The sequence below is a fragment of the Brachycentrus maculatus genome, unplaced genomic scaffold (assembly GCF_059751285.1).
Source record: "Brachycentrus maculatus isolate JH-2025_06_01 unplaced genomic scaffold, ASM5975128v1 h1tg000672l, whole genome shotgun sequence".
In the NCBI taxonomy this organism is placed as follows: domain Eukaryota; kingdom Metazoa; phylum Arthropoda; class Insecta; order Trichoptera; family Brachycentridae; genus Brachycentrus; species Brachycentrus maculatus.
This window is the reverse complement of record NW_028281404.1, coordinates 27,875-51,771: the sequence shown is the minus strand read 5'-3', so window position 1 is coordinate 51,771 and position 23,897 is coordinate 27,875. Positions and strand designations below refer to the sequence as shown.

The 23,897-nt window shown below is 36.5% G+C and overlaps 2 protein-coding genes and 1 non-coding gene across 3 annotated transcripts; 2 read left to right on the top strand and 1 right to left on the bottom strand.

The window, feature by feature from the left end:
- Positions 1-234: 234 nt before the first annotated feature.
- Positions 235-15,060, bottom strand: LOC148300679 (phospholipid phosphatase 5-like). The gene is made up of 6 exons (XM_088274438.1): positions 14,736-15,060; positions 9,872-10,055; positions 9,418-9,487; positions 5,741-5,869; positions 2,828-2,995; positions 235-2,099 (listed from the first exon to the last, which is right to left on the bottom strand). The coding sequence occupies exons 1-6, from the start codon at positions 14,807-14,809 to the stop codon at positions 1,927-1,929; spliced, it is 798 nt and encodes a 265-aa protein (XP_088130564.1). The 5' UTR covers positions 14,810-15,060; the 3' UTR covers positions 235-1,926.
- Positions 10,475-10,548, top strand: TRNAG-ACC (transfer RNA glycine (anticodon ACC)). Its single transcript has one exon. It is a non-coding gene; the product is annotated as a tRNA-Gly (tRNA).
- A 1,045-nt stretch (positions 15,061-16,105) lies between the features above and the next one.
- Positions 16,106-21,377, top strand: LOC148300678 (galectin-4-like). The gene is made up of 4 exons (XM_088274441.1): positions 16,106-16,186; positions 17,031-17,119; positions 19,593-19,788; positions 20,926-21,377. The coding sequence occupies exons 1-4, from the start codon at positions 16,181-16,183 to the stop codon at positions 21,049-21,051; spliced, it is 417 nt and encodes a 138-aa protein (XP_088130567.1). The 5' UTR covers positions 16,106-16,180; the 3' UTR covers positions 21,052-21,377.
- Positions 21,378-23,897: the final 2,520 nt, after the last annotated feature.

The following is a 23,897-nucleotide window of genomic DNA, read 5'->3' as shown; positions in this document are numbered from 1 at the left end:
GGCATAGTAAAATTTTTAAACTTTACAGAATATGTATTTCTCAATTTGCGGTTTGTAAGCCCTGCAAATGCCCCGGGACCTCCAGTACGGTAGCCGAGCATGCTGACCATTACACTGTGGAGGCGGACGAATTTATATATATATATATATATATATATATATATATATATATATATATGTATATATATATATATTTACATATTTATATATAAAGAACTTCCAAGAATTTGAGTACTATGGTTGTCAATGATGGGTAGAATTGGTGAATGTTACACGTGTGTAAAGTGGTCACACAAACCAGCCTATGACGGTCGTCAAATAATAATAATAATAAATTTGGATAACTTATATAGCGCCATTTTCGTAAAAAAAATACCTCAAGGGCGCTTCACGGTGAATGAATTGGGGAAAGAATTATGGTGGAAATGATTTAGCAAAGAAATTGCTCACTCCTTTCAAGAACGTCATAAATCAAAAATTGACAATTTTCAGTTATGCATGTTTTCGGAATGCTCAGAGAATGTACTATATCCCAGCAAAAGCGGCATATTTTTAACTTAATATTTACCCGCTACAGGGCAGAAAGTGTTGCTTTTGCATTTTGAAGAAAAGGTATTGTTTATTTATTTTTTTAAATATACTAAATATTTTTCAAATGGAGAAAAAATATTCAGGTTTTACCTAGAAAGATCTGTTGCGCAGTAAAAAGTGCAATAAGTGGCTTAATATTTATTTTTAATACATGGTATTATATTTTTAAACTTTAAAAACGTTCTCCTGAAAAATCAAGTATTTTGATTTATGACGTTCTTGAAAGGAGTGAGCGAAATGTGTTTTTAGTCTTTTTCTAAAGATCATCTCACTCTCACTATTTCTAACCATTGGTGGAAGAGCATTCCACGCCGTCGGTCCTGCAACAGCAAAGGCACTCTCGCCAAATTTAGTGCATTGGTTGCGAGCCGGTAAGATCACTTTGCCCATTGCAGATGTTGTAGCCGATCGAAGCGTGAGACGTCTACCAACCAATTCATCTGGAATACACAGTCAAAGCCCCGTAAATGCCCAGATTTCCACATTCTTCTTCATCTCTGATGAGATGTCAAAAAATAATAAATGTACATATATCGTTACGTTAAATTTGATAAACTATAGGATTTATATAAATATTTTTTTTTTGAATATTTGCGAATGAATTTTCAAACAAAGATACTCATATCGCTCACTCCTTTCAACAACGTCATATATCAAAAATCGTCAATTTTCAGTTGCGCATGTTTTCGGAATGCCCAGAAAATGCACTATATTCCAGCAAAAGCGGCATATTTTGAACTTAATATTTACCCGCTACAGGACAGAAAGTGTTGTTTTTGCATTTTGAAGAAAAGGTATTGTTGAAAAAGGTACTGCCTCTCTTCATCAATCCGCTGTATAATATGGAAGAATAAACTAACTAACCATCACGCCGCTTCCCTGCAGGGGTAGGCAGAGAGAATAGAGTGCCACACCACTCTGTCCTTGCAAACATTCTTCGCCTCTTCCACGTTCATGCAACTCCTCATACATACCCGCCGATTGTTACGACTCCTAACCTGACCACTTTCAAGTAGAATATGGAAGTCTGGGGATTTACGGGTGCTGACGACCGTCATAGGCTGGTTTAAGTGATCACTTTACACACGTGTAACATTCACCAATTCTACCCATTATTGACAACCATACTACTCAAATTCTTGAATAAAATAATAAAATAAATAATATTAAAAAAATATGAAAATAACTCCTGTAATTGGAGATAATCCAGACTTTGTGAACAGTATTTGGACACACTCAAAATGTTGTCAATGTGAGTTAGCCCGCGCCGCGTGCGGGTGACTGGCAATCAGAACAAATCGTCTCTGGACCGTTTGGCCCGCGGCCCACGGTCGGCTAGATCCACTTGACTTGCTGCGGCGCCGGCTGCGGCGGGTCCCCGGACTCCGCTCTCCTGGTGAGCGCGCTCGCCAGGGGACGCTGGCAGTGCGGGGAGGCCAGGGAGGGGAAGTGCTGCCGATAGCAGGAGTAGCTGATGGCCAGACCCAGCGCCGAGCCCACCACCACGTCTGGAACCCGACACCACAACTTGTATATACTTGTACATACATATCGCTCACTCCTTTCAACAAACGTCAGAAATCAAAAATCCAGAATGCCCAGAAAATGTACTATATCCCAGCAAAAGAGGCATATTTTTAACTTAATATTTACCCGATACAGGGCAGAAAGTGTTGTTTTAGCATTTTGAAGAAAATGTATTGTTTAATTTTTTTTTTAAATATACTAAATATTTTTCAAATGGAGGAAAAACCTTCAGGTTTTACCTAAAAAGTTCTGTTGCACAGTAAAATGTTCAATAAGTGGCTTGATATTTATTTTTAATAAATTGTATTATATTTTAAAAACGTTAAAAACGTTCTCCTGAAAAAGCGGATTTTTTAATTTATGACGTTCTTGAAAGGAGTGAGCGATATGTAAAGAAAACACATCATTTATATCTCTATAATATATGTATATATAACAGAAAGATACTACAAGACACACCGGGTAAGGACAGTATTTTGTAAGGGGTCCCTTATGTGACTGCGACCATAAAAGGTCTATTGCGACCTCCCTCTGTGTCATAGCTCACTCTCAAGACCTGCGCGAGTCGTGTAGCTCCGGTGGCTGGAGCTTCACCTTCTCCGAGTCCAGTATGTGACTCCACTTGACAATAACGCGGACGGGCGTTTGGCCATCCTCCATACAGGATCAGCTGATAGGGACAGTCAGGGTTCCTCGGGAGAGTGTTCACCTTGCCAGTGGTGGTGGTAGTCGCAGGTGCGGGACAGCGCCACGGCGAGCGCTGCGCAGAGCGGGCTTATCGCAAGCAGCAGGAGGGCCCCGCGGCCGCGCCGCCCGCTCCACACGCGCAGCTTGCCCATGCTCCACCAAGACATGAAGCCGAGCGAACAGAACGATACTGGAAAGGAAACAGTCCTATGTTTGTTTTGTTCTTAACCGGTTAACTGCCAAAAGCGTCTTAAGACGCATAATTTCCTCTGTAGGCCAGACATTCTGGCCCGTATGATTCTAGTAGGCAGCTCCGCGGGCCACAATGTCTGGCCCGGCGCAGGTATAACTTTAATCACTGATCTCTCTATCATCCGAGTATATTCTACCAACAAATATTTCAGATAAATACAGTTTAACTAACATGGTCATACGCCATAACATGCCAGACAGAGTGTCCCAAAATTAGGGAATATGACATAAATTAAGCCCTGAAGAGGGCAACAGGTTGTTGCCGAAACTAGTTGGTTAATAAAAATGTGAGTGGACCAGAACACAAAGTCTTTTTACTTCTCAAAATAATGTATCAATATGATCCACAAGGTAAATGCTTTCAATATTCAAAACCAAAATATTTATTTTAACCGGATCCACGCGGCTCGCATAACCGTATGTGTTTTCACAAAACATTCCCCGTACGCGGCTGACATAACCGTTTGTGTTTTTACTTTGCTCCAAGTTTCGAACCTCAGTTCAACTTGGAGGGATTTTTTCATGGTGTGGAACTTTGGATAAAATAATACGTCAATCCTTGGCCTTATGACATCTGTTGAAATATCTGACTAATAATTTGTAACATCACAAGGATAAATAAAAGAACAGATCCCTGATTTCTCTTGCGGTCGGTAATTAGTCCGCGCTATAATCATGCCCTATATTTGTCTCACTCTCGACGCTACCCTTGCCAGTGGGTAAGAGTGACACACGATGCGTGCTTTGATTTATTTATGTTACGATCTAATTTGTTTATATTACAATATATTTCAAGAATAATGTGACACACGTGTATTATAGAGTACCAAAAAGGCACAATGAATCCCATTGAACGTTTTTGTTTAGGAAAATAAATCGTTTCTTAACTAAATACATGATAAAAGTAATCATTTAAAAAACGGCGAAATACCGCCGCACACGGGCGTCTCTCAGGAACAAAGTGAACGCGGTTAAAAGGTTAATGGTAGAAAAACGTCGCTTTTTTTGATCAGAGTAGCTGATCAGTTATGAGAAAAAATGGTCAGAGTGGAAAAGGTTAAGGAGCTGAAATGGGATGTTTCGAAGCATCCACCTTACTCACCTAATTTAGCCCCTTCCGATTCCCACATTTTTTAATCATTACAAAATTAAAATGGAAAAAAAAAACAACACAGGAGGTGAAAACAGCACTAGACACGTTCTTTGCATCCAAACCCGAAAGTTTATATTCAAATGGGATTATAAAGTTGACAGAAAGACGGAAGAAATTCATTTAAAATAAATGGAAATATGTAATTGACTAAATTAACCGGCTAACTGCCAAGAGCGTCTAAAGACGCATAATTTTCTGTGAACGGAGCGCCGCTCATACGAAAATTGCGTCTTAAGACGCGCCGTTTTGAATGGGCTTTTACTAAAGAAAATCAATTATTTAAAATGTACAAATATATTGAAAGCATAGTGACATCTATTGAGAATATCTTTGCATACTTAGAATCGAAACATATTTTGTTTTTACCACTTTAAACGTAAATTAAGGAGAGCTTTGTCGTCGGAACAACAGGTTTGTCGAATAATCCCCGAGTTGCCGTCACTGCCCAATCTGATGACAGTGATTTTAGTGTCCATTCTGAAGATTTGAATTTTTTTAAATCATAGTGTGTGTGTGTATACTTTTAATATTAAACTAACATAAACAATTACTTTTGACATATCGCTCACTCCTTTCAAGAACGACATAAATAAAAAAACCTGATTTTTCAGGAGAACGTTTTTAAAGTTTAAAAATATAATACAATGTATTAAAAATAAATATCAAGCCACTTATTGAACTTTTTACTGTGCAACATATCTTTTTAGGTAAAACCTGAAGGTTTTTCCTCCATTTGAAAAATATTTAGTTTATTTAAAAAAATAATTAAACAATACATTTTCTTTAAAATGCAAGAACAACATTTTCTGCCCCGTAGCGGGTAAATATTAAGTTAAAAATATGCCTCTTTTGCTGGGATATAGTACATTTTCTGGGCATTCCGAAAACACGCACAACTGAAAAATGTCAATTCTTGATTTATGACGTTCTTGAAAGGAGTGAGCGATATAATTAAGTTTTCATATTTTCGATGAAAAATTTTGTGACAACCCTGCACCATGAACAATTAATTTTATGGTTATGGATTGGCAAAAGAAGGATGAAAGTAGACTGAATGCAGTTGAAATGCGATCTCTCAGAAGAATGTGCGACAAAACGATGTATGATAGATGTTCGAATAGTGAAATAAGGAAGGAATGCAAAGCTGAGATAAGCATTATCCATAAAATTAAGAAAGGTGTGTTGAGATGGTTTGGACATGTGGAACGAATGAGTGAGGAAAGAACGATAAAACAAATTTATGAGGCGAATGTAATTGGGAAAAGGAGCAGAGGAAGACCGAGAAAAACATGGCACGATCAGGTATGGCAAATACTCGAAAGTGGTCAGGTTAGGAGTCGTAACAATCGGCGGGTATATATGAGGAGACGCATGAACGTGGAAGAGGCGAAGAATCTTTGCAAGAACAGAGTGGTGTGTCATTCTATTCTCTCTGCCTACCCCTACGGCGAAGCGGCGTGATGGTTAGTTAGTTAGTTAGTATATTATGGATAAATGACTTGGGGTGTATATGGTATGTATGTAACTCACTGCTGCTGTGGCCGCTGGGGAAGGACTTGCGGCCCTCTGCCACGTCTCCCGGGGGCCCGGAGCACTGCAGCTCCGGGTTCAACTCCCCGTCGGGGAAACATCGCCAAAAGAAATCGGGACGCGGTCTACCTGAAAATTATCAACAAAATTTATTAGTTTGGGAAATATACATATGGCGATATAGTCTTTGTGGAGTGAATTGAACAGTTTTGGAAGATGTAAAATAAACTAACTAACTAACCATCACGCCGCTTTCCCGCAGGGGTAGGCAGAGAGAATAGAGCGCCACACCACTCTGTCCTTGCAAACATTCTTCGCCTCTTCCACGTTCATGCGTCTCCTCATACATACCCGCCGATTGTTACGACCCCTAACCTGACCACTTTCAAGTATTTGGCATACCTGATCGTGCCACGTTTTTCTCGGTCTTCCTCTGCTTCTTTTCCCGCTAACATTCGCCTCATAAATTTTTTTTACCGTTCTTTCCTCACTCGTTCGTTCCACATGTCCAAACCATCTCAACACACCTTTCTTAATTTTATCGATAATGTTAATCTCAGCCTTGCATTCCTTTCTTATTTCACTATTCGCACATCTATCATACATCGTTTTGTCGCACATTCTTCTGAGAGATCGCATTTCGCCTGCATTCGGTCTACTTTCATCCTTCGTTTGCCAACTCCACGTTTCACTTCCATACATTAGAGTTGGAACCAGGACTACTTGTGCACTGCCAGTTTAGCTTCCGCTGATAGGTTTTTATTTGCCATAACTGATTTCAGTGTTAAATGACTGGCGATAAAAGGATTTCTAGTAAATTAAATTATTGTAATCTATCCTCACCATCATTTGTCCGCCTCCGTAGTGTAATGGTCAGCACGCTCGGCTACCGTTCTGGAGGACCCGGGTTCGATTCCCAGGGGGGGTAAGAATAAATATGAGTGATTTTTTCACTGTAATATTTATTCAATATTACCCTGGACTGGTACCTGAAGCGGAGGGCTGATCACCTTTCCTTCATGTGTAAACGATCAAGATAACACTGCGTTTATATGACGCAGTGCCCTATGCACCATTGGGGTGCGGATAAGGGTTTTATTTATTATTTTTTTTATATCCTCACCATCTAAATGGGTTAATAAACTATGAAGTTTTTGATAGGCTTTTATTTGTTTTATTTTATTTGGGATTTTTACAGCCAAAACAATATACTATACAACATTAACTAACAAAACTATGGCCAATTAAAAAAATCCTCCGATAATGCTATTCTTATGAAAGCCATGTAGGTTGGGGTGAGTGTGTGTGTGCGTGTGTGTGTGTGTGTGTGTGTGCCTGTGCGTGTGTGTGTGTGTGTGTGTGTGTGTGTGTGCGTGTGTAGTACCTATTCCACGTCAACGTAAATCATCCAACAAACAGGGATTATATACAGTTGGCTTGTTGAACAAACGGCAACGAGCAATCATTCACCTAATTTCCTGCTAATCGTTGTTATCATTGTCTTATTAATTGGCTTTTATCATTGTCTTATTAATTGGCTTTTATCATTGTCTTATTAATTGGCTTTTATCATTGTCTTATTAATTGGCTTTTATCATTGTCTTATTAATTGGCTTTTATCATTGTCTTATTAATTGGCTTTTATCATTGTCTTATTAATTGGCTTTTATCATTGTCTTATTAATTGGCTTTTATCATTATCTTATTAATTGGCTTTTATCATTGTCTTATAAATTGGCTTTTATCATTGTCTTATTAATTGGCTTTTATCATTGTCTTATAAATTGGCTTTTATCATTGTCTTATTAATTGGCTTTTATCATTGTCTTATTAATTGGCTTTTATCATTGTCTTATAAATTGGCTTTTATCATTGTCTTATTAATTGGCTTTTATCATTGTCTTATAAATTGGCTTTTATCATTGTCTTATTAATTGGCTTTTATCATTGTCTTATTAATTGGCTTTTATCATTGTATTATTAATTGGCTTTTATCATTGTCTTATTAATTGGCTTTTATCATTGTCTTATTTATTGGCTTTTATCATTGTATTGTTAATTGACTTTTATCATTGTCTTATTAATTGGCTTTTATCATTGTATTATTCATTGGCTTTTATCATTGTCTTATTAATTGGCTTTTATCATTGTCTTTTTAATTGGCTTACAGCTAACTATTAAATTTTTTTTTGTGTTGACGTGTTGTCCGCCTCCGTGGTGTGATGGTCAGCGTGTTTAGCTACCGTGCTAGAGGTCCCGTGTTCGATTCCCAGGGGGGGGAGGGGTGAAAATAAATATTAGTGATTCAACACTGTAATATTTATTTAATATTACCCTGGACTGGTTCCTGAAGCGCAAGAGTGATCACCTTGCCTTCATGTAAATAATGATCTAGATAACACTGCGTCAATTTGATGCAGTGCCCTATGCACCATTAGGTGCGGATAAGGGTTATAAGTATGATGTGTTAACGATCAAGAAACACTGCATTTATCTGATGCAGTGCCCTATGCACCATTAAGGTGCGGATAAGGGTTTGAAGAATAACACTTTTTAAGTATTATTTTTTGACATCCCATCAAAGATGAAGAAGAATATAGAAGTCTGGGCATTTACGGGGCTGACGACCGCCATAGCCTGGTTTAAGTGATCACTTTACACACGTGTAACATTCGCCAATTCTACCCATTATTGACAACCACACTACTCAAATTCATGGAAGTTCTATTTAGATATGTATATATATGAACCAATTTTGAAACATTATTCTTGTGTAATGGACCTGCCATTCGCCATAGAATTTAGTACATAAATATCCCATAGACTGATAACCGACATAATATTGATTCTGTAACAGGTCGGATTCCACTTGTAGCTACGAGCAAGTCATCTTGTGACCATGTTTAATTAGTGTCCTATGGATAGATATATAAACCTGCCACCCACTGTAACACCAGGGACAGTTAAGGACAGTTATCTAGAAGCGATTCACGCCACTCGTTACGGTAGTCAAAAGTTGCGAGCTTACGAAATATCAACTTTGAATAATAATATTATTTTTTGACATCTCATCAAAGATGAAGAAGAATATGGAAGTCTGGGCATTTACGGTGCTTACGACCGTCATAGGCTGGTTTAAGTGATCACTTTACACACGTGTAACATTCGCCAATTCTACCCATTATTGACAACCACACTACTCAAATTCTTGGAAGTTCTATATATATATGAACCAATTTAGAAACCTTGTTCATGAATCACTAGAACTTCACTAGAGACATCTGTTGGTGAGATGTAAAGAAGCTTTTTTACTAAGCAGAAACTCTTATATTAGTATGTGAGATCCGAATCCTGGATTATAATCACACACATGAGAAACGCCAGAAAATACCATTTTCATTTTTATTATTAGGCTTTTAATTTGACCAGATAATCTGGTCAAATTTATCAGATATCTGGTCATATTAGAATAATAAAGTTATTCGATGCATCCAGTGCGTATTATTGACGCGAGTCCGCCTTCCATTCCTGACAATAGGACCTCAGCGTTCTGGAATTGGTCCCATAGCGCTCCCGTTGCGGACCAATACACTTGAATCACTAAAAAGACTAGCTTATTCTTCTTCATCTATGTTGAGATGTGTATTTTTTAACAAAAAAACGTTGAATTCACTCACCAACAATGAGTTTGACCATGTCAGTCAGAATGCAATTGATTCCAAGAGCGAGAGACACTCCCAATAGGGTCTGCAACAAGAACAAATGCATGAGTACATTACAAACACATTGCATGAGTACATTACAAACACATTGCGTGAGTACATTACAAAGACATTGCGTGAGTACATTACAAACACATTGCATGAGTACATTACAAACACATTGCATGAGTACATTACAAACACATTGCGTGAGTACATTACAAACACATTGCGTGAGTACATTACAAACACATTGCGTGACTACATTACAAACAAATTGCGTGAGTACATTACAAACACATTGCGTGAGTACATTACAAACACATTGCATGAGTACATTACAAACACATTGCGTGAGTACATTACAAACACATTGCGTGAGTAGATTACAAACAGGTTAGGTTAGGTTAGGTCAGGTTGGGTTAGTGACCTGCAGCAGGTCGTCCCTGTCTCGCGACACGATGAAGTGCGCCAAGGCCATGAGCAGCGGGGTCAGCAAGGCCAGCGCCCACAGCAGGGCCGTGCCGACGTAGGACTCTCTGCGGGGATTCCGGTACAACCACATCTCGTCAGGATGGATCTGCCGGCTGAACGGGTTCATTCTCTCCATGTACCTGCAGCACAAACAAACAAATGCTTTTATTTACTCATTTATACGGCCTCTTACAATATAATATAAAAGCAATAAAGACGTTTTATTTATTTATACTGCAGATTTTTTTATTTTTTTTATTCATTTAATATATTTATATTTTTATTTATAACATAATACATTTGAATCATTTATACATATGGAGAACTTTTATATTTCCATTCGCTGTGCCTCTCCATAAAAGAGACTGTGCTCTTGTGCTTGGAGAGGGACTTGCACTCGTAGTTTAATGTTATATAATAAAAAATATAATAGTTTTTTTTGTATATTTTTTCAAGATTCAAATGTATAGAGCTTATTAGATAGTCGATAGTATTATATTTTAAATTTTTGGATGGATCTTAAGAAAAATATAAATATTTGTGCTTTTATTATTTGTCCGCCTCCGTAGTGTAATGGTCAGCACGCTCGGCTACCGTCCGGGAGGTCCCGGGTTCGATTCCCAGTGGGGGTCAAATAAATATAAGTGCTTTTTTCACCGTAATACTTATTCTATATCACCCTGGACTGGTACCTGAAGCGGAGGGCTGATCACCTTTCCTTCATGTGTAAACGATCAAGATAACTCTGCGTTTATATGACGCAGTGCCCTATGCACCATTGGGGTGCAGATAAGGGTTTTATTTATTATTATATTAAATTTTAATCTTTTTTTACACATGAAGGAAAGGTGATCAGCCCTCCGCTTCAGGTACCAGTCCATGGTAATATTGAATAAATATTAGTGAAAAAATCACATATATTTATTTTACCCCCCTCGGGAATCGAGCCCGGGACCTCCAGAACGGTAGCCGAGCGTGCTGACCATCGCACTACAGAGGCGGAAAATTTAATATGCCGATATTTATTCATAAATTTTTTAACGACACTTACCAAAATAATTTAAGGATGAAATATTTTTAAACTAAAATTGTCATGAACATTTAACTAGAAATAAGGGTTTGAAAATGTATGATGAGATGCCTGAATGTATGAAGAATGAAAAGAGTCTGAAAGAATTTAAAAATACATGTTTTGTGTACTGTAAGAAAATGTGAATACAGTAAATTCAGTGAATAAAATAGTTTATATTATGGAATATAAGCTAACGTAAGAAATAAATAAAAAATAAAATAAAAGTTCATGAAAATGTATTTACATAAATATGATATATCGCTCACTCCTTACAAGAACGTCATAAATCAAAAATCGACAATTTTCAGTGGTGCATGTTTTCGGAATGCCCAGAAAATGTACTATATCCCAGCAAAAGCGGCATAATTTTAACTTAATATTTACCCGCTACAGGGCAGAAAGTGTTGTTTTTGCATTTTGAAGAAAAGGTATTGTTTAATTATTTTTTTAAATATACTAAATGTTTTTCAAATGGAGAAGTAACCTTCAGGTTTTACCTAAAAAGATCTGTTGCACAGTAAAAAGTTCAATAAGTGGCTTGATATTTATTTTTAATACATTGAATTATATTTTTAAACTTTAAAAACGTTTTCCTGAAACATCAAATTTTTTGATTTATGACGTTCTTGAAAGGAGTGAGCGATATGTGAAGCGTTTTGTCACATCAGACACTTTGTTTGATACTTATTATGTGTTTTATAATGTCTTAATAGGACGAAACGCATCACACGTTTTCATATTTTTTTTATTATTTTAAATTCTTTTACATTAAAGAATTTAGTTTAAATAAATGAATGAATGAATTTAGTTTAAATATCCCCATATTATTATTTTTGACATCTCATCAAAGATGAAGAAGAATATGGAAGTCTGGGCATTTACGGGGCTGACGACCGTCATAGGCTGGTTTAAGTGATCACTTTACACACGTGTAACATTCACCGATTCTACCCATTGTTGACCAACCACACTACTCAAATTCTTGGAAGTTCTATATATATGAACCAATTTAGAAACCTTGTTACATCTCACCAATAGATGTCTCTAGTGAAGTTCTAGTGATTCAAGAATTTGAGTAGTGTGGTTGTCGATATTGGGTAGAATCGGTGAATGTTACACGTATGTAAAGTGATTACTTAAACCAGCCTATGACGGTCGTCAGCCCCGTGAATGCCCAGACTTCCATATTCTTCTTCATCTTTGATGAGATGTCAAAAATAATAATATGAAAGTAACTCCTGTAATTGGAGATAATCCAGATTTTGTGAACAAGTATTTGGACACACTCAAAATGTTGTATATAATATTCCCGGTGAGTAATTTCTATTTTTCATTTTGGGACATGGGATTAAGGCTAACAAGACTGGAACACAAATAATAAAGTTACAAATAGATTTTAAAAAAATAACCAAAACTAATACTAATACATGGCAAAATATTAAACAGTATTTATTCCCAGCATTCATTTTCTCTAAATGCAGGTAACATTTTATTGGCATCAATTCAAGTACTATCTACCCTCGGATTGCACCAGTGTGCAAAGGCAAATGGCTGCAAGTTAAAATCAGTAGTTTTGAGATAAACCAGTTTATAGTCAACTTAAAATGATGCTTTTTGCCAACACATGTCGCTCACTCCTTTCAAGGACGTCATAAATCAGAAATCGTCAATTTTCAGTTGTGCATGTTTTCGAAATGCCCAGAAAATGTACTATATCCCAGCAAAAGAGGCATATTTTAAACTTAATATTTACCCTCTACAGGGCAGAAAAGGTTGTTTTTGCATTTTGAAGAAAAGATATTGTTTAATTTTTTTTTTCAATAAACTAGTTATTTTTCAAATGGAGAAAAAACCTGAAAAGACTGAATGCAGTCGAAACGCGATCGCTCAGACGAATGTGTGGCAAAACGATGTTTGATAGATGTTCGAATGATGAAATAAGGAAAGAATGTAAGGCTGAGATAAGCATTATCGATAAAATTAAGAAAGGTGTGTTGAGATGGTTTGGACATGTGGAGCGTATGAGTGAAGAAAGAACGGTAAAACAAATTTATGAGGCGAATGTAGTTGGAAAAAGAAGCAGAGGACGACCGAGGAAAACTTGGCACAATCAGGTATGTCAAATACTTGAAAGCGGCCGGGTTAGGAGTCGTAATAATCGTCGGGTATGTATGAGGAGATGCATGAATGTAGAAGAGGCAAAGAATGTTTGCAAAGACAGAGTGGTGTGGCGTTCGATTCGCTCTGCCTACCCCTGCGGGGAAGCGGCGTGATGGTTAGTTAGTTAGTTAGTTAGAAAAAACCTTCAGGTTTAACCTGAAAAGATCTGTTGCTCAGTAAAAAGTTCAATAAGTGGCTTGATATTTATTTTTAATACATTGTATTATATTTTTAAACTTTAAAAACGTTCTCCTGAAAAATCAAGTTTTTTGATTTATGACGTTGTTGAAAGGAGTGAGCGATGTATCAAATTAATACAATTTTGCGGCTATTTGGATAGTGAATATCTCGGTAAAGGAAAGAGATAGAGTAGAACATCTGTGATTGTATATGATAGAGGCCAGTTACGAGAATGCTTTGAGCCGTGTTACGCCAAACAGCCGCAACTTGATTTACGGCTAGTTGCCTTTACACATTAGTGCAAACAGCTATATATGGTATCAAACGTTTTGATCAATATCACTAGTCTGTTTTTGGTTGGTTGGAAGAAATTCCTTTTTAGCAATAAGCCCGCCAATGTATTTATTTATTTTCTGCACATGAAGTTTTTTCCTTAAAACACCATTTTGGCTTATTTATTGTAACTGCAGACAGTTGGTAGAATTCCATATTGAATTGTCGGGTAATATATCCAACAATTAAACAAGGTTTATTGGATTGAATTGTACATTTATTTATGTACATGTTAATACGTGACGCGTTTCCTCTTGTTAAGACATTATCAAGAGAGAGTACGGCTATTATCCTCGGCTCTACCCGACCCAGTTCCTCCAGGGTATGCTCGGCTACAATAGTTTAGAGACTAGAAGGAATGTGTATTTGATGAGGCATTTTTATCGATTGTTGCGCGGTATGATGGATAATCCTGAAATTATCCGGAGCATAGGTCTGTATGTTCCCGATAGTTACCTAAGACAGCGTCGGCATAGATCGTTTCCCATTCCTATACACAGGACCAACCTGCCGATGGTTATGCCTGCAGGAAGAGCTACCGCTATGTTGAACAATATCACATTGGATATTGATCTGTTCCATGTGTCCGAAGGAGTTTTCCGAAGCGGGATTCTTCTACACCTTTAAGTCTTCTTGCTTACTTTTAATATATACGCCTTGAATATTGTTTGTTATGTATATATTATTTTTTATTGAATAAATTGAAAAATTGAAATCAAACACTCTAGTGTGTAATGTCCTAAGAAGACGAAACGCGTCACGTATTAACATGTACATAAATAAATGTAGAATTCAATCCAACAAACCTTGTTTAATTTTGGCTATATTACTTGACAATTCACCAGTTTGGCATTGGAAAAGTAAGTTTTTCTACTAAATAATTAAACGGTTTTGAAAAGAAAAGAATTATTGAAAGGTAAGAAGTTGAAAACAAAAAATAATAATTTTTCCATAAAAAAAATATCCACTATACATTCTTTAACAATGTTACAATCTGTCGCGTTCTAGGAACATATGTTACATTTTTAAAACGCGAATGATGAATGAAAATGAACAAAAAATCGTCGAAACTCACAGGAAGAGGATAGCCATGCCTATCCTTAGCAGGATTTCGACGCACAGAGACGTCGAAACGAACCTCATATTCATATTCAGTGTAGTTCTGCGGACGTGTTAGCGCGAACGAGTAGCAACATGGTCGCTAAAACGCGTATGTACTTTGCAAATATCGAAAAACACTCCGGCAACATCAGAATATAGCGACTGAGGACTCTCTGGCTACTCGGGATATCGCGGAGCGACGCTTCGGGTAAAATTTCTGGTTCAAATCGACATTTTGAAATAATTCGCGGTAGATAAATTTTGATGAGTGCGCCAACAACCTGTCAAACTGACGTCGCGCCGTTTGATGAGCGCGTTCGAAAACTATCACTGATCACAACACAAGCATACTTCTTCTTCTTCTGTCCTTACTGCTAGATATAGACCTCTTCAGCGGTGGGCTAAAGGGGGCTCGGAGGGACCCCTTGTTAAATTTGACTTGGGCTGGGTTAAATTGTTTAAATTAAGGGTTAAATTAAGAGAAATCAATATTCTCTTTTTTTTTCACATTTCATCAAAGATGAAGAAGAATATGGAAGTCTGGGCATTTGCGGGGCTGACGACCGTCATAGGCTGGTTTAAGTGATCACTTTACACACGTGTAATATTCACTAATTCTACCCATTATTGACAACCACACTACTCCAATTCTTGGAAGTTCTATATATATATATATATATATATATATATATATATATATATATATATATATATATATATATATATATATATATATATATATACATACAGAAGAAGACCGAAAAAAACATGGCACGATCAGGTATGCCAAATACTTGAAAGTGGTCAGGTTAAGAGTCGTAACAATCGGCGGGTATGTATGAGGAGATGCATGAACGTGGAAGAGGCGAAGAATGTTTGCAAGGACAGAGTGGTGTGGCGTTCTATTCCTCTGCCTACCCCTGCGGGGAAGCGGCGTGACGGTTAGTTAGTTAGTTAGTTAGTTTTATATATATATATATATATATATATATATATATGTATATATATATATATATATATATATATATATATATATATATATATATATATATATATATATATATATATATATGTATATATATATATATATATATATATATATATATATATATATATATATATATATATATATATATATATATATATATATATATATATATATATATATATATATATATACATTTATTTATATACAGATACATACTAAGCTTTAACTTTAAATATATTTCAGGTATTGCATTTCTCAGAACAGATATCACAATATTTCCGTAGATAAATATAATCAGGCACTGATAAATCGCGTTATCTTTTAGAATTGTATTATTTTCTACTGAAAGAGGATTACCAACGCCTATTGCGAGTATACCGTAACTAGATCATTAACGCTCATTGTGACTTCTGTGTCCACCAGCCGTCGCAATGTCGGTAAGAATAATTAGTCTCTTCTTCTTCATCTCATTGTGCCACCTCGAAGGTCATCGCCAGTCTGCAGCCGCTCTGGGCAGCCGGGTTGCCGAGCCAGGATATACGCCTTCTTCCTACGCTGCGTTTACCTTCCACGCCGCCTTGTAATATAATACCTATTACTCGCTATTTCTCTCCCCTCATACAACGGCCCGAGTACTCCACGCTGAAGGTTGGCAATCATCGTGTCAGTCTGCAGCCGCTCTGAGCAGCGCCCCAGTGCTGCAGCGGAGCCAGGATATACGCCTTCTTCCTACGCTGCGTTTACCTTCCACGCCGCCTTGTAATATAATACCTATTACTCGCTATTTCTCTCCCCTTATACAACGGCCCGAGTACTCCACGCTGAAGGTTGGCAATCATCGTGTCAGTCTGCAGCCGCTCTGAACAGCGCCCCAGTGCTGCAGCGGAGCCACTCTCTACTTATATACGCCTTCTTCCTATCACCATTCGAACATCAGTCAAACATCGTTCTGCCGTACATACGTCTGACGGATTGTATTTTATCTGAATTCAGTTTCATTGCATCATTTTGCCTTCCTGCGTCCCTTCCACACATTAGGGATCGTACGGGGACTTCATGGCATTTTTTTTTTTTTTTTTTTTTTCTCTATCCTCACTAGGAATTTGGAAATACCTGTTCTGAGGTAGGCAGGGTATTCTTATTCCTTTTATAATATAATACAGCTTTACATATATTTATATATTGCCGACAAACAATTGAAGAGCCGATGAATGTTTGAAAAAACAGAGAAGCGGGGTGAGGGTTAGCTAGTAAATGACATCTTTTCGGTTTATTTTTCAGTCTTTGCCATTTGTTGGTCGGATCCATGGTGGGATGCAAATTGGGACCATCCTCAGGGTGTCGGGGGAGGTGTTCCCAAGAGCTGAGAAGTGAGTATATGGTGTACATATCTGTAAAGTCTAAAATCTCTGCCCCCGAATGTTCGGCACTCGTCCTATGGCCAGTTCAGTTCCGTGAGTTAGTTTAGTTACTATATTTACTTTGGTTATAGCAAGTTTAGTGTTCATGGAGTTTTGAACTAGTAAGTAGACATTCAGTCCCGTCTTGTGTTTTGTGCTTTAGAATGAATCTACGTGCGATGATGTTCTTATGCACTTCCAACCTTTTTTTATTTATTTTTTAAACGGGGTTGCATTTATTGTTTATACCTTACTTGTTATGTACAAGATTACGTGGATTTTTGTTTCTTCTGGCTAAAAACATGTTTTATTTTAATTTGTGCTGAGAACAGCAAGGATAAACTACGTAGTGTGGGGAAATCAGAAACCTGTCAACATTTGATCATTGATGGGAGAAACATATGTAGAACTTCTAGGAGAAGTCAGACTGTTGACTGTCGTCAACAGACCGAGGTGCTTCTAGAAAATTTGATGGTGGATTAACAAACTTGTATTTACTAAGATTGGCATGGGTATTGACAGGAATATTGAAAGCTTTTAAATATAAATTCACCGTGAAATTCGGAAAGAATTTTGTTTATTTCCTATAAATTTCGCAACTTTCGAGAAGGTCTGACAGGAAGCCTAGATGCTTCTGTATCAGGTCTGGGAATGCGGTGGGACAGCTCTCAATGTACCTCGCTTATTATTATAGAGAAGGTCTGTCAGGAAGCCTAGATGCTTCTGTATCAGGTCTGGGAATGCGGTGGGACAGCTCTCAATGTACCTCGCTTATTATTATAGAGAAGGTCTGTCAGGAAGCCTAGATGCTTCTGTATCAGGTCTGGGAATGCGGTGGGACAGCTCTCAATGTACCTCGCCTATTATTATAGAGAAGGTCTGTCAAGAAGCCTAGATGCTTCTGTATCAGGTCCGGGAATGCGGTGGGACTGCTCTCAATGTACCTAGCTTATTATTATAGAGAAGGTCAACATTTTGAGTGTGTCCAAATACTTGTTCACAAAATCTGGATTATCTCCAATTACAGGAGTTATTTTCATATTATTTTTTGACATCTCATCAAAGATTTTTTGATCTCACCAATAGATGTCTCTAGTGAAGTTTTAGTGATTCATGAACAAGGTTTCTAAATTGGTTCATATATATAGAACTTCCAAGAATTTGAGTAGTGTGGTTGTCAATAATGGGTAGAATTGGTGAATGTTACACGTGTGTAAAGTGATCACTCAAACCAGCCTATGACGGTCGTAAGCCCCGTAAATGCCCAGACTTCCATATTCTTCTTCATCTTTGATGAGATGTCAAAAAATAATATAGAGAAGGTCTGTCAGGAAGGCTAGATGCTTCTGTATCAGGTCTGGGAATGCGGTGGGACAGCTCTCAATGTACCTCGCTTATTATTATAGAGAAGGTCTGTCAGGAAGCCTAGATGCTTCTGTATCAGGTCTGGGAATGCGGTGGGACAGCTCTCAATGTACCTCGCTTATTATTATAGAGAAGGTCTGTCAGGAAGCCTAGATGCTTCTGTATCAGGTCTGGGAATGCGGTGGGACAGCTCTCAATGTACCTCGCCTATTATTATAGAGAAGGTCTGTCAAGAAGCCTAGATGCTTCTGTATCAGGTCCGGGAATGCGGTGGGACTGCTCTCAATGTACCTCGCTTATTATTATAGAGAAGGTCTGTCAGGAAGCCTAGATGCTTCTGTATCAGGTCTGGGAATGCGGTGGGACAGCTCTCAATGTACCTCACTTATTATTATAGAGAAGGTCTGTCAGGAAGCCTAGATGCTTCTGTATCAGGTCTGGGAATGCGGTGGGACAGCTCTCAATGTACCTAGCTTATTATTATAGAGAAGGTCTGTCAGGAAGCCTAGATGCTTCTGTATCAGGTCCGGGAATGCGGTGGGACTGCTCTCAATGTACCTCGCTTATTATTATAGAGAAGGTCTGTCAGGAAGTCTAGATGCTTCTGTATCAGGTCTGGGAATGCGGTGGGACAGCTCTCAATGTACCTAGCTTATTATTATAGAGAAGGTCTGTCAGGAAGCCTAGATGCTTCTGTATCAGGTCCGGGAATGCGGTGGGACTGCTCTCAATGTACCTCGCTTATTATTATAGAGAAGGTCTGTCAGGAAGTCTAGATGCTTCTGTATCAGGTCTGGGAATGCGGTGGGACAGCTCTCAATGTACCTAGCTTATTATTATAGAGAAGGTCTGTCAGGAAGTCTAGATGCTTCTGTATCAGGTCTGGGAATGCCTTGGGACAGCTCTCAATGTACCTCGCTTATTATTATAGAGAAGGTCTGTCAGGAAGTCTAGATGCTTCTGTATCAGGTCTGGGAATGCGGTGGGACAGCTCTTAATGTACCTCGCTTATTATTATAGAGAAGGTCTGTCAGGAAGCCTAGATGTTTCTGTATCAGGTCTGGGAATGTTTTTCCAGGCTAGTGATCGACCTGAAGAACCAAGCGAACGGAGACGTGGTCTTCCACACCAGCTTCCGCTTCGCCGAGCACAGCGTCGTGAGGAACCACTGCGGCGGCCGCTCCTGGGGCAAGGAGGAGCGCGACGGGAGCATGCCCTTGCGCCCGGGGCAGGTCTTCCAGATCACCATCATAGCGGACGACCGGGCCTACTCGGTGAGTGGGGAGCCTCTTTCACAAAAGACATCGCGAGGAATGCGGGTATGTTGCTGACACAGTGGCGACAGCAGCGTCCCGCAGCCGCGCGAACATCCACGCAGTCTAGCAAGCGTAGTTCTACATTCTTCTTATAACCCTTATCCGCACCCAATGGTGCATAGGACACTGTATCGTATTGTTCAGGTTTTACCTAAAAAGCTCTGTTGCACAGTAAAAAGTTCAATAAGTGGCTTGATATTTATTTTGAATACATTGTATTATATTTTTAAACTTTAAAAACGTTCTCCTGAAAATCGAGTTTTTTTATTTATGACGTTCTTGAAAGGAGTGAGCGATGTATGTAAATAAAGTAGAATTTAAACCTTGTTTTAATTTGGGATATATTAGCCAAAATAAAAGTTCGAAAACTTATTTTTAAAATCATGCTGAATTTTTTTAAACTTTTCTATCCAACCAATTACTTCAGGAAGCTGAACTTTTGGAGCTACGAGACATCTATTGCCAACAGTGTCTACAGTATGATTTCATGTGCCAACATTTATTTCCTACAAATGCAGTCAATTTTCATGCTCCCAACTGATTCTAACAACTGTATCCAGTTATAATAAATAAGTCTCTAAACTGTATCTAAAGGCTTAAAAGACTCTTGCCAGACAGGCTCCTTATAGTCTTCATTTTTGACATTCGACTGCGGCGCATTCGATCCCATATCGCTCACTCCTTTCAAGAACGTCATAAATAAAAAAAACTTGATTTTTCAGGAGAACGTTTTTGAAGTTTAAAAATATAATACAATGTATTAAAAATAAATATCAAGCCACTTACTAAACTTTTTACTGTGCAACAGATCTTTTTAGGTAAAACCTGAAGGTTTTTTCTCCATTTGAAAAATATTTAGTTTTTTTAAAAAATAATTTTTTTCTTCAAAACATAAAAACACCACTTTCTGCCCTGTAGCGGGTAAATATTGAGTTAAAAATATGCCGCTTTTGCTGGGATATAGTACATTTTCTGGGCATTCCGAAAACATGCACAACTGGAAATTTATGATTTTTGATTTATGACGTTCTTGAAAGGAGTGCGCGATATGTCATTATTCTAACTACTTAGTGTATTTGTTTTGTATAATTTCAGCTTTTCTTAAACGGAATCCTGTTCACGACATTTTGCCATCGCTTGCCCTACCAGAGAGTGACCCACATCGAGGTGTACGGGGAGGCGAGCGTGTCCTCCGTGGCGCTGGAGATCCGACCTGAGTAGTCACTACTGGTCGCCGTCACTACCGCTCGCCGTCACTACTGCTCGCCGTCACTACCGCTCGCCGTCACTACTGCTCGCCGTCACTACCGCTCGCCGTCACTACTGCTCGCCGTCACTACCGCTCACGATGGCGAGTGCACAATTGTGTGCACTTGTCTAAGTGTGCTGGTCTGTGTGCACTCCTCTGTGGGCACTTGCCTTTGTACATGGTTGTCGTGGAAGCGTTATGGACCAAGCGATTAATAAACTGAACATTTTTAAATATATATTGTAAATTATCGAAAGAATTGTGAATATAAATAAAAAAATATACTTAAATTTAAACAACCTGCTAAATTATATTAATATGAATTCCTTTGATCAAAATACACATTTACATATATATATGTAAATATATATATATATATATATATATATGTAAATATAAATATATATATATATATATATATATATATATATATATATATATATATATATATATATATATATATATATATATATATATATATATATATATATATATATATATATATATATATATATATATATATATATATATATATATATATATATATATATATATATATATATATATATATATATATATATAAATATATATATTTATATATTTAAATATATTTATATATATATATATATATATATATATATATATATATATATATATATATATATATATATATATATATATATATGTATATAAACATATATATATATATTTATATATATATTTATATACATATATATATATATATATATATATATATATATATATATATATATATATATATATATATATATATATATATATATATATATATATATATATATATATATATATATATATATATATATATATATATGTATATAAACATATATATATATATTTATATATATATTTATATACATATATATATATATATATATATATATATAAATGTATATAAATATATATATATATATATATATATATATATATATATATATATATATATATATATATATATATATATATATATATATATATATATATATATATATATATATATATATATATATATATATATATATATATATATATATATATATATATATATATATATATATATATATATATATATATATATATATATATATATATATATATATATATATATATATGTATATATTTATATACTTTTTAAACCATTTTACCATCTGCTAGTATCATGGCTACTGTATAACTAGATTTTACAAATCAAATTTACTTTGAGTCGCTCTAGCAGACAGTTATGGCAGCTTGTATTATCATCAATGTGTAGTTAAAAGTCAATCACAAAATGTTGCGATTGTCTTTTAACAAGAATATACCATATCAGCAATGGTCACCATAGTGAGATACTTCCATACATGGGATATGATACAAACTACGGACGATGGAATTTTCTTTTGGTGGTTTTATGTACACATAACCCTTTCCGGTCCATAAAAAAATGTAAAAATTCCTCCAAGTCCACAATAGATTTACAGCATTTTTATCCGCACCTAATGGTGCATAGGGCACTGCATCAAATTGACGCAGTGTTATCTTGATCATTACTTACACGAAGGCAAGGTGATCACTCTTGTTTTGAATATTGAAAGCATTAACTTTGTGGATCATCTTGATATGTTATTTCGAGAAATAAAAATACTTTGTGTTCTAACCTAAGTGATAAATGTAACCCTGAAGAGGGCAACAGGTTGTTGCCGAAACTAGTTGGTTAATAAAAATGTGAGTGGATCAGAACACAAAGTATTTTTATTTCTCGAAATAATGATCACTCTCGCGCTTCAGGAACCAGTCCAGGGTAATATTAAATAAATACCACGGTGTTAAATCACTAATATTTATTTTCACCTCCCCCCCCTGGGAATCGAACCCGGGACCTCCGGCACGGTAGCTAAACGCTGACCATTACACCACGGAGGCGGACAAACGGCATTACAGCATTACGGTGTTGAACACCACATCCAAGCTTTTTAAAAATAAAACTACTCTTTTGTTTAAAAAAATGTTTATTTTGAATGTATACAATCTCTATTACAGTCTCTTATACAGTATACAGTCATATTATTTTTTGACATCTCATCAAAGATGAAGAAGAATATGGAAGTCTGGGCATTTACGGGGCTTACGACCGTCATAGGCTGGTTTAAATGATCACTTTACACACGTGTAACATTCACCAATTCTACCCATTATTGACAACCACACTACACAAATTCTTGGAAGTTCTATTTCTCTAGTTAGAACCAATTTAGAAACCTTGTTCATGAATCACTAAAACTTCACTAGAGACATCTATTGGTGAGATGTAAAGAAGCTTTTTACTAAGCAGAAACTCTTATATTAGTATGTGAGGTCCGAATCCTGGATTATAATCACACACATGAGAAACGCCAGAAAATACCATTTTCATTTTTATTATTAAGCTTATAATTTGACCAGATAATTTATTTACAACATTTTGAGTGTGTCCAAATACTTGTTCACAAAATCTGGATTAATAATAATCATATTAATAATTATTAATTATAATCCAGATTTTGTGAACAAGTATTTGGACACACTCAAAATGTTGCAGTATACAGTCTCTTATTATTACATTTGTCACTAAATACAAGTGAGAAAAAAATATGTTTGCTTGTATTTAACCACTAAACTGATGAATATAAGTGATTTTTTCACTGATACATATATTCAATATTACCCTGGGCTAGTGCCTGAAGCGGAGGGCTGATCACCTTTCCTTCATGTGTAAACGATCAAGATAACACCGCGTTTATACGACGCAGTGCCCTATGCA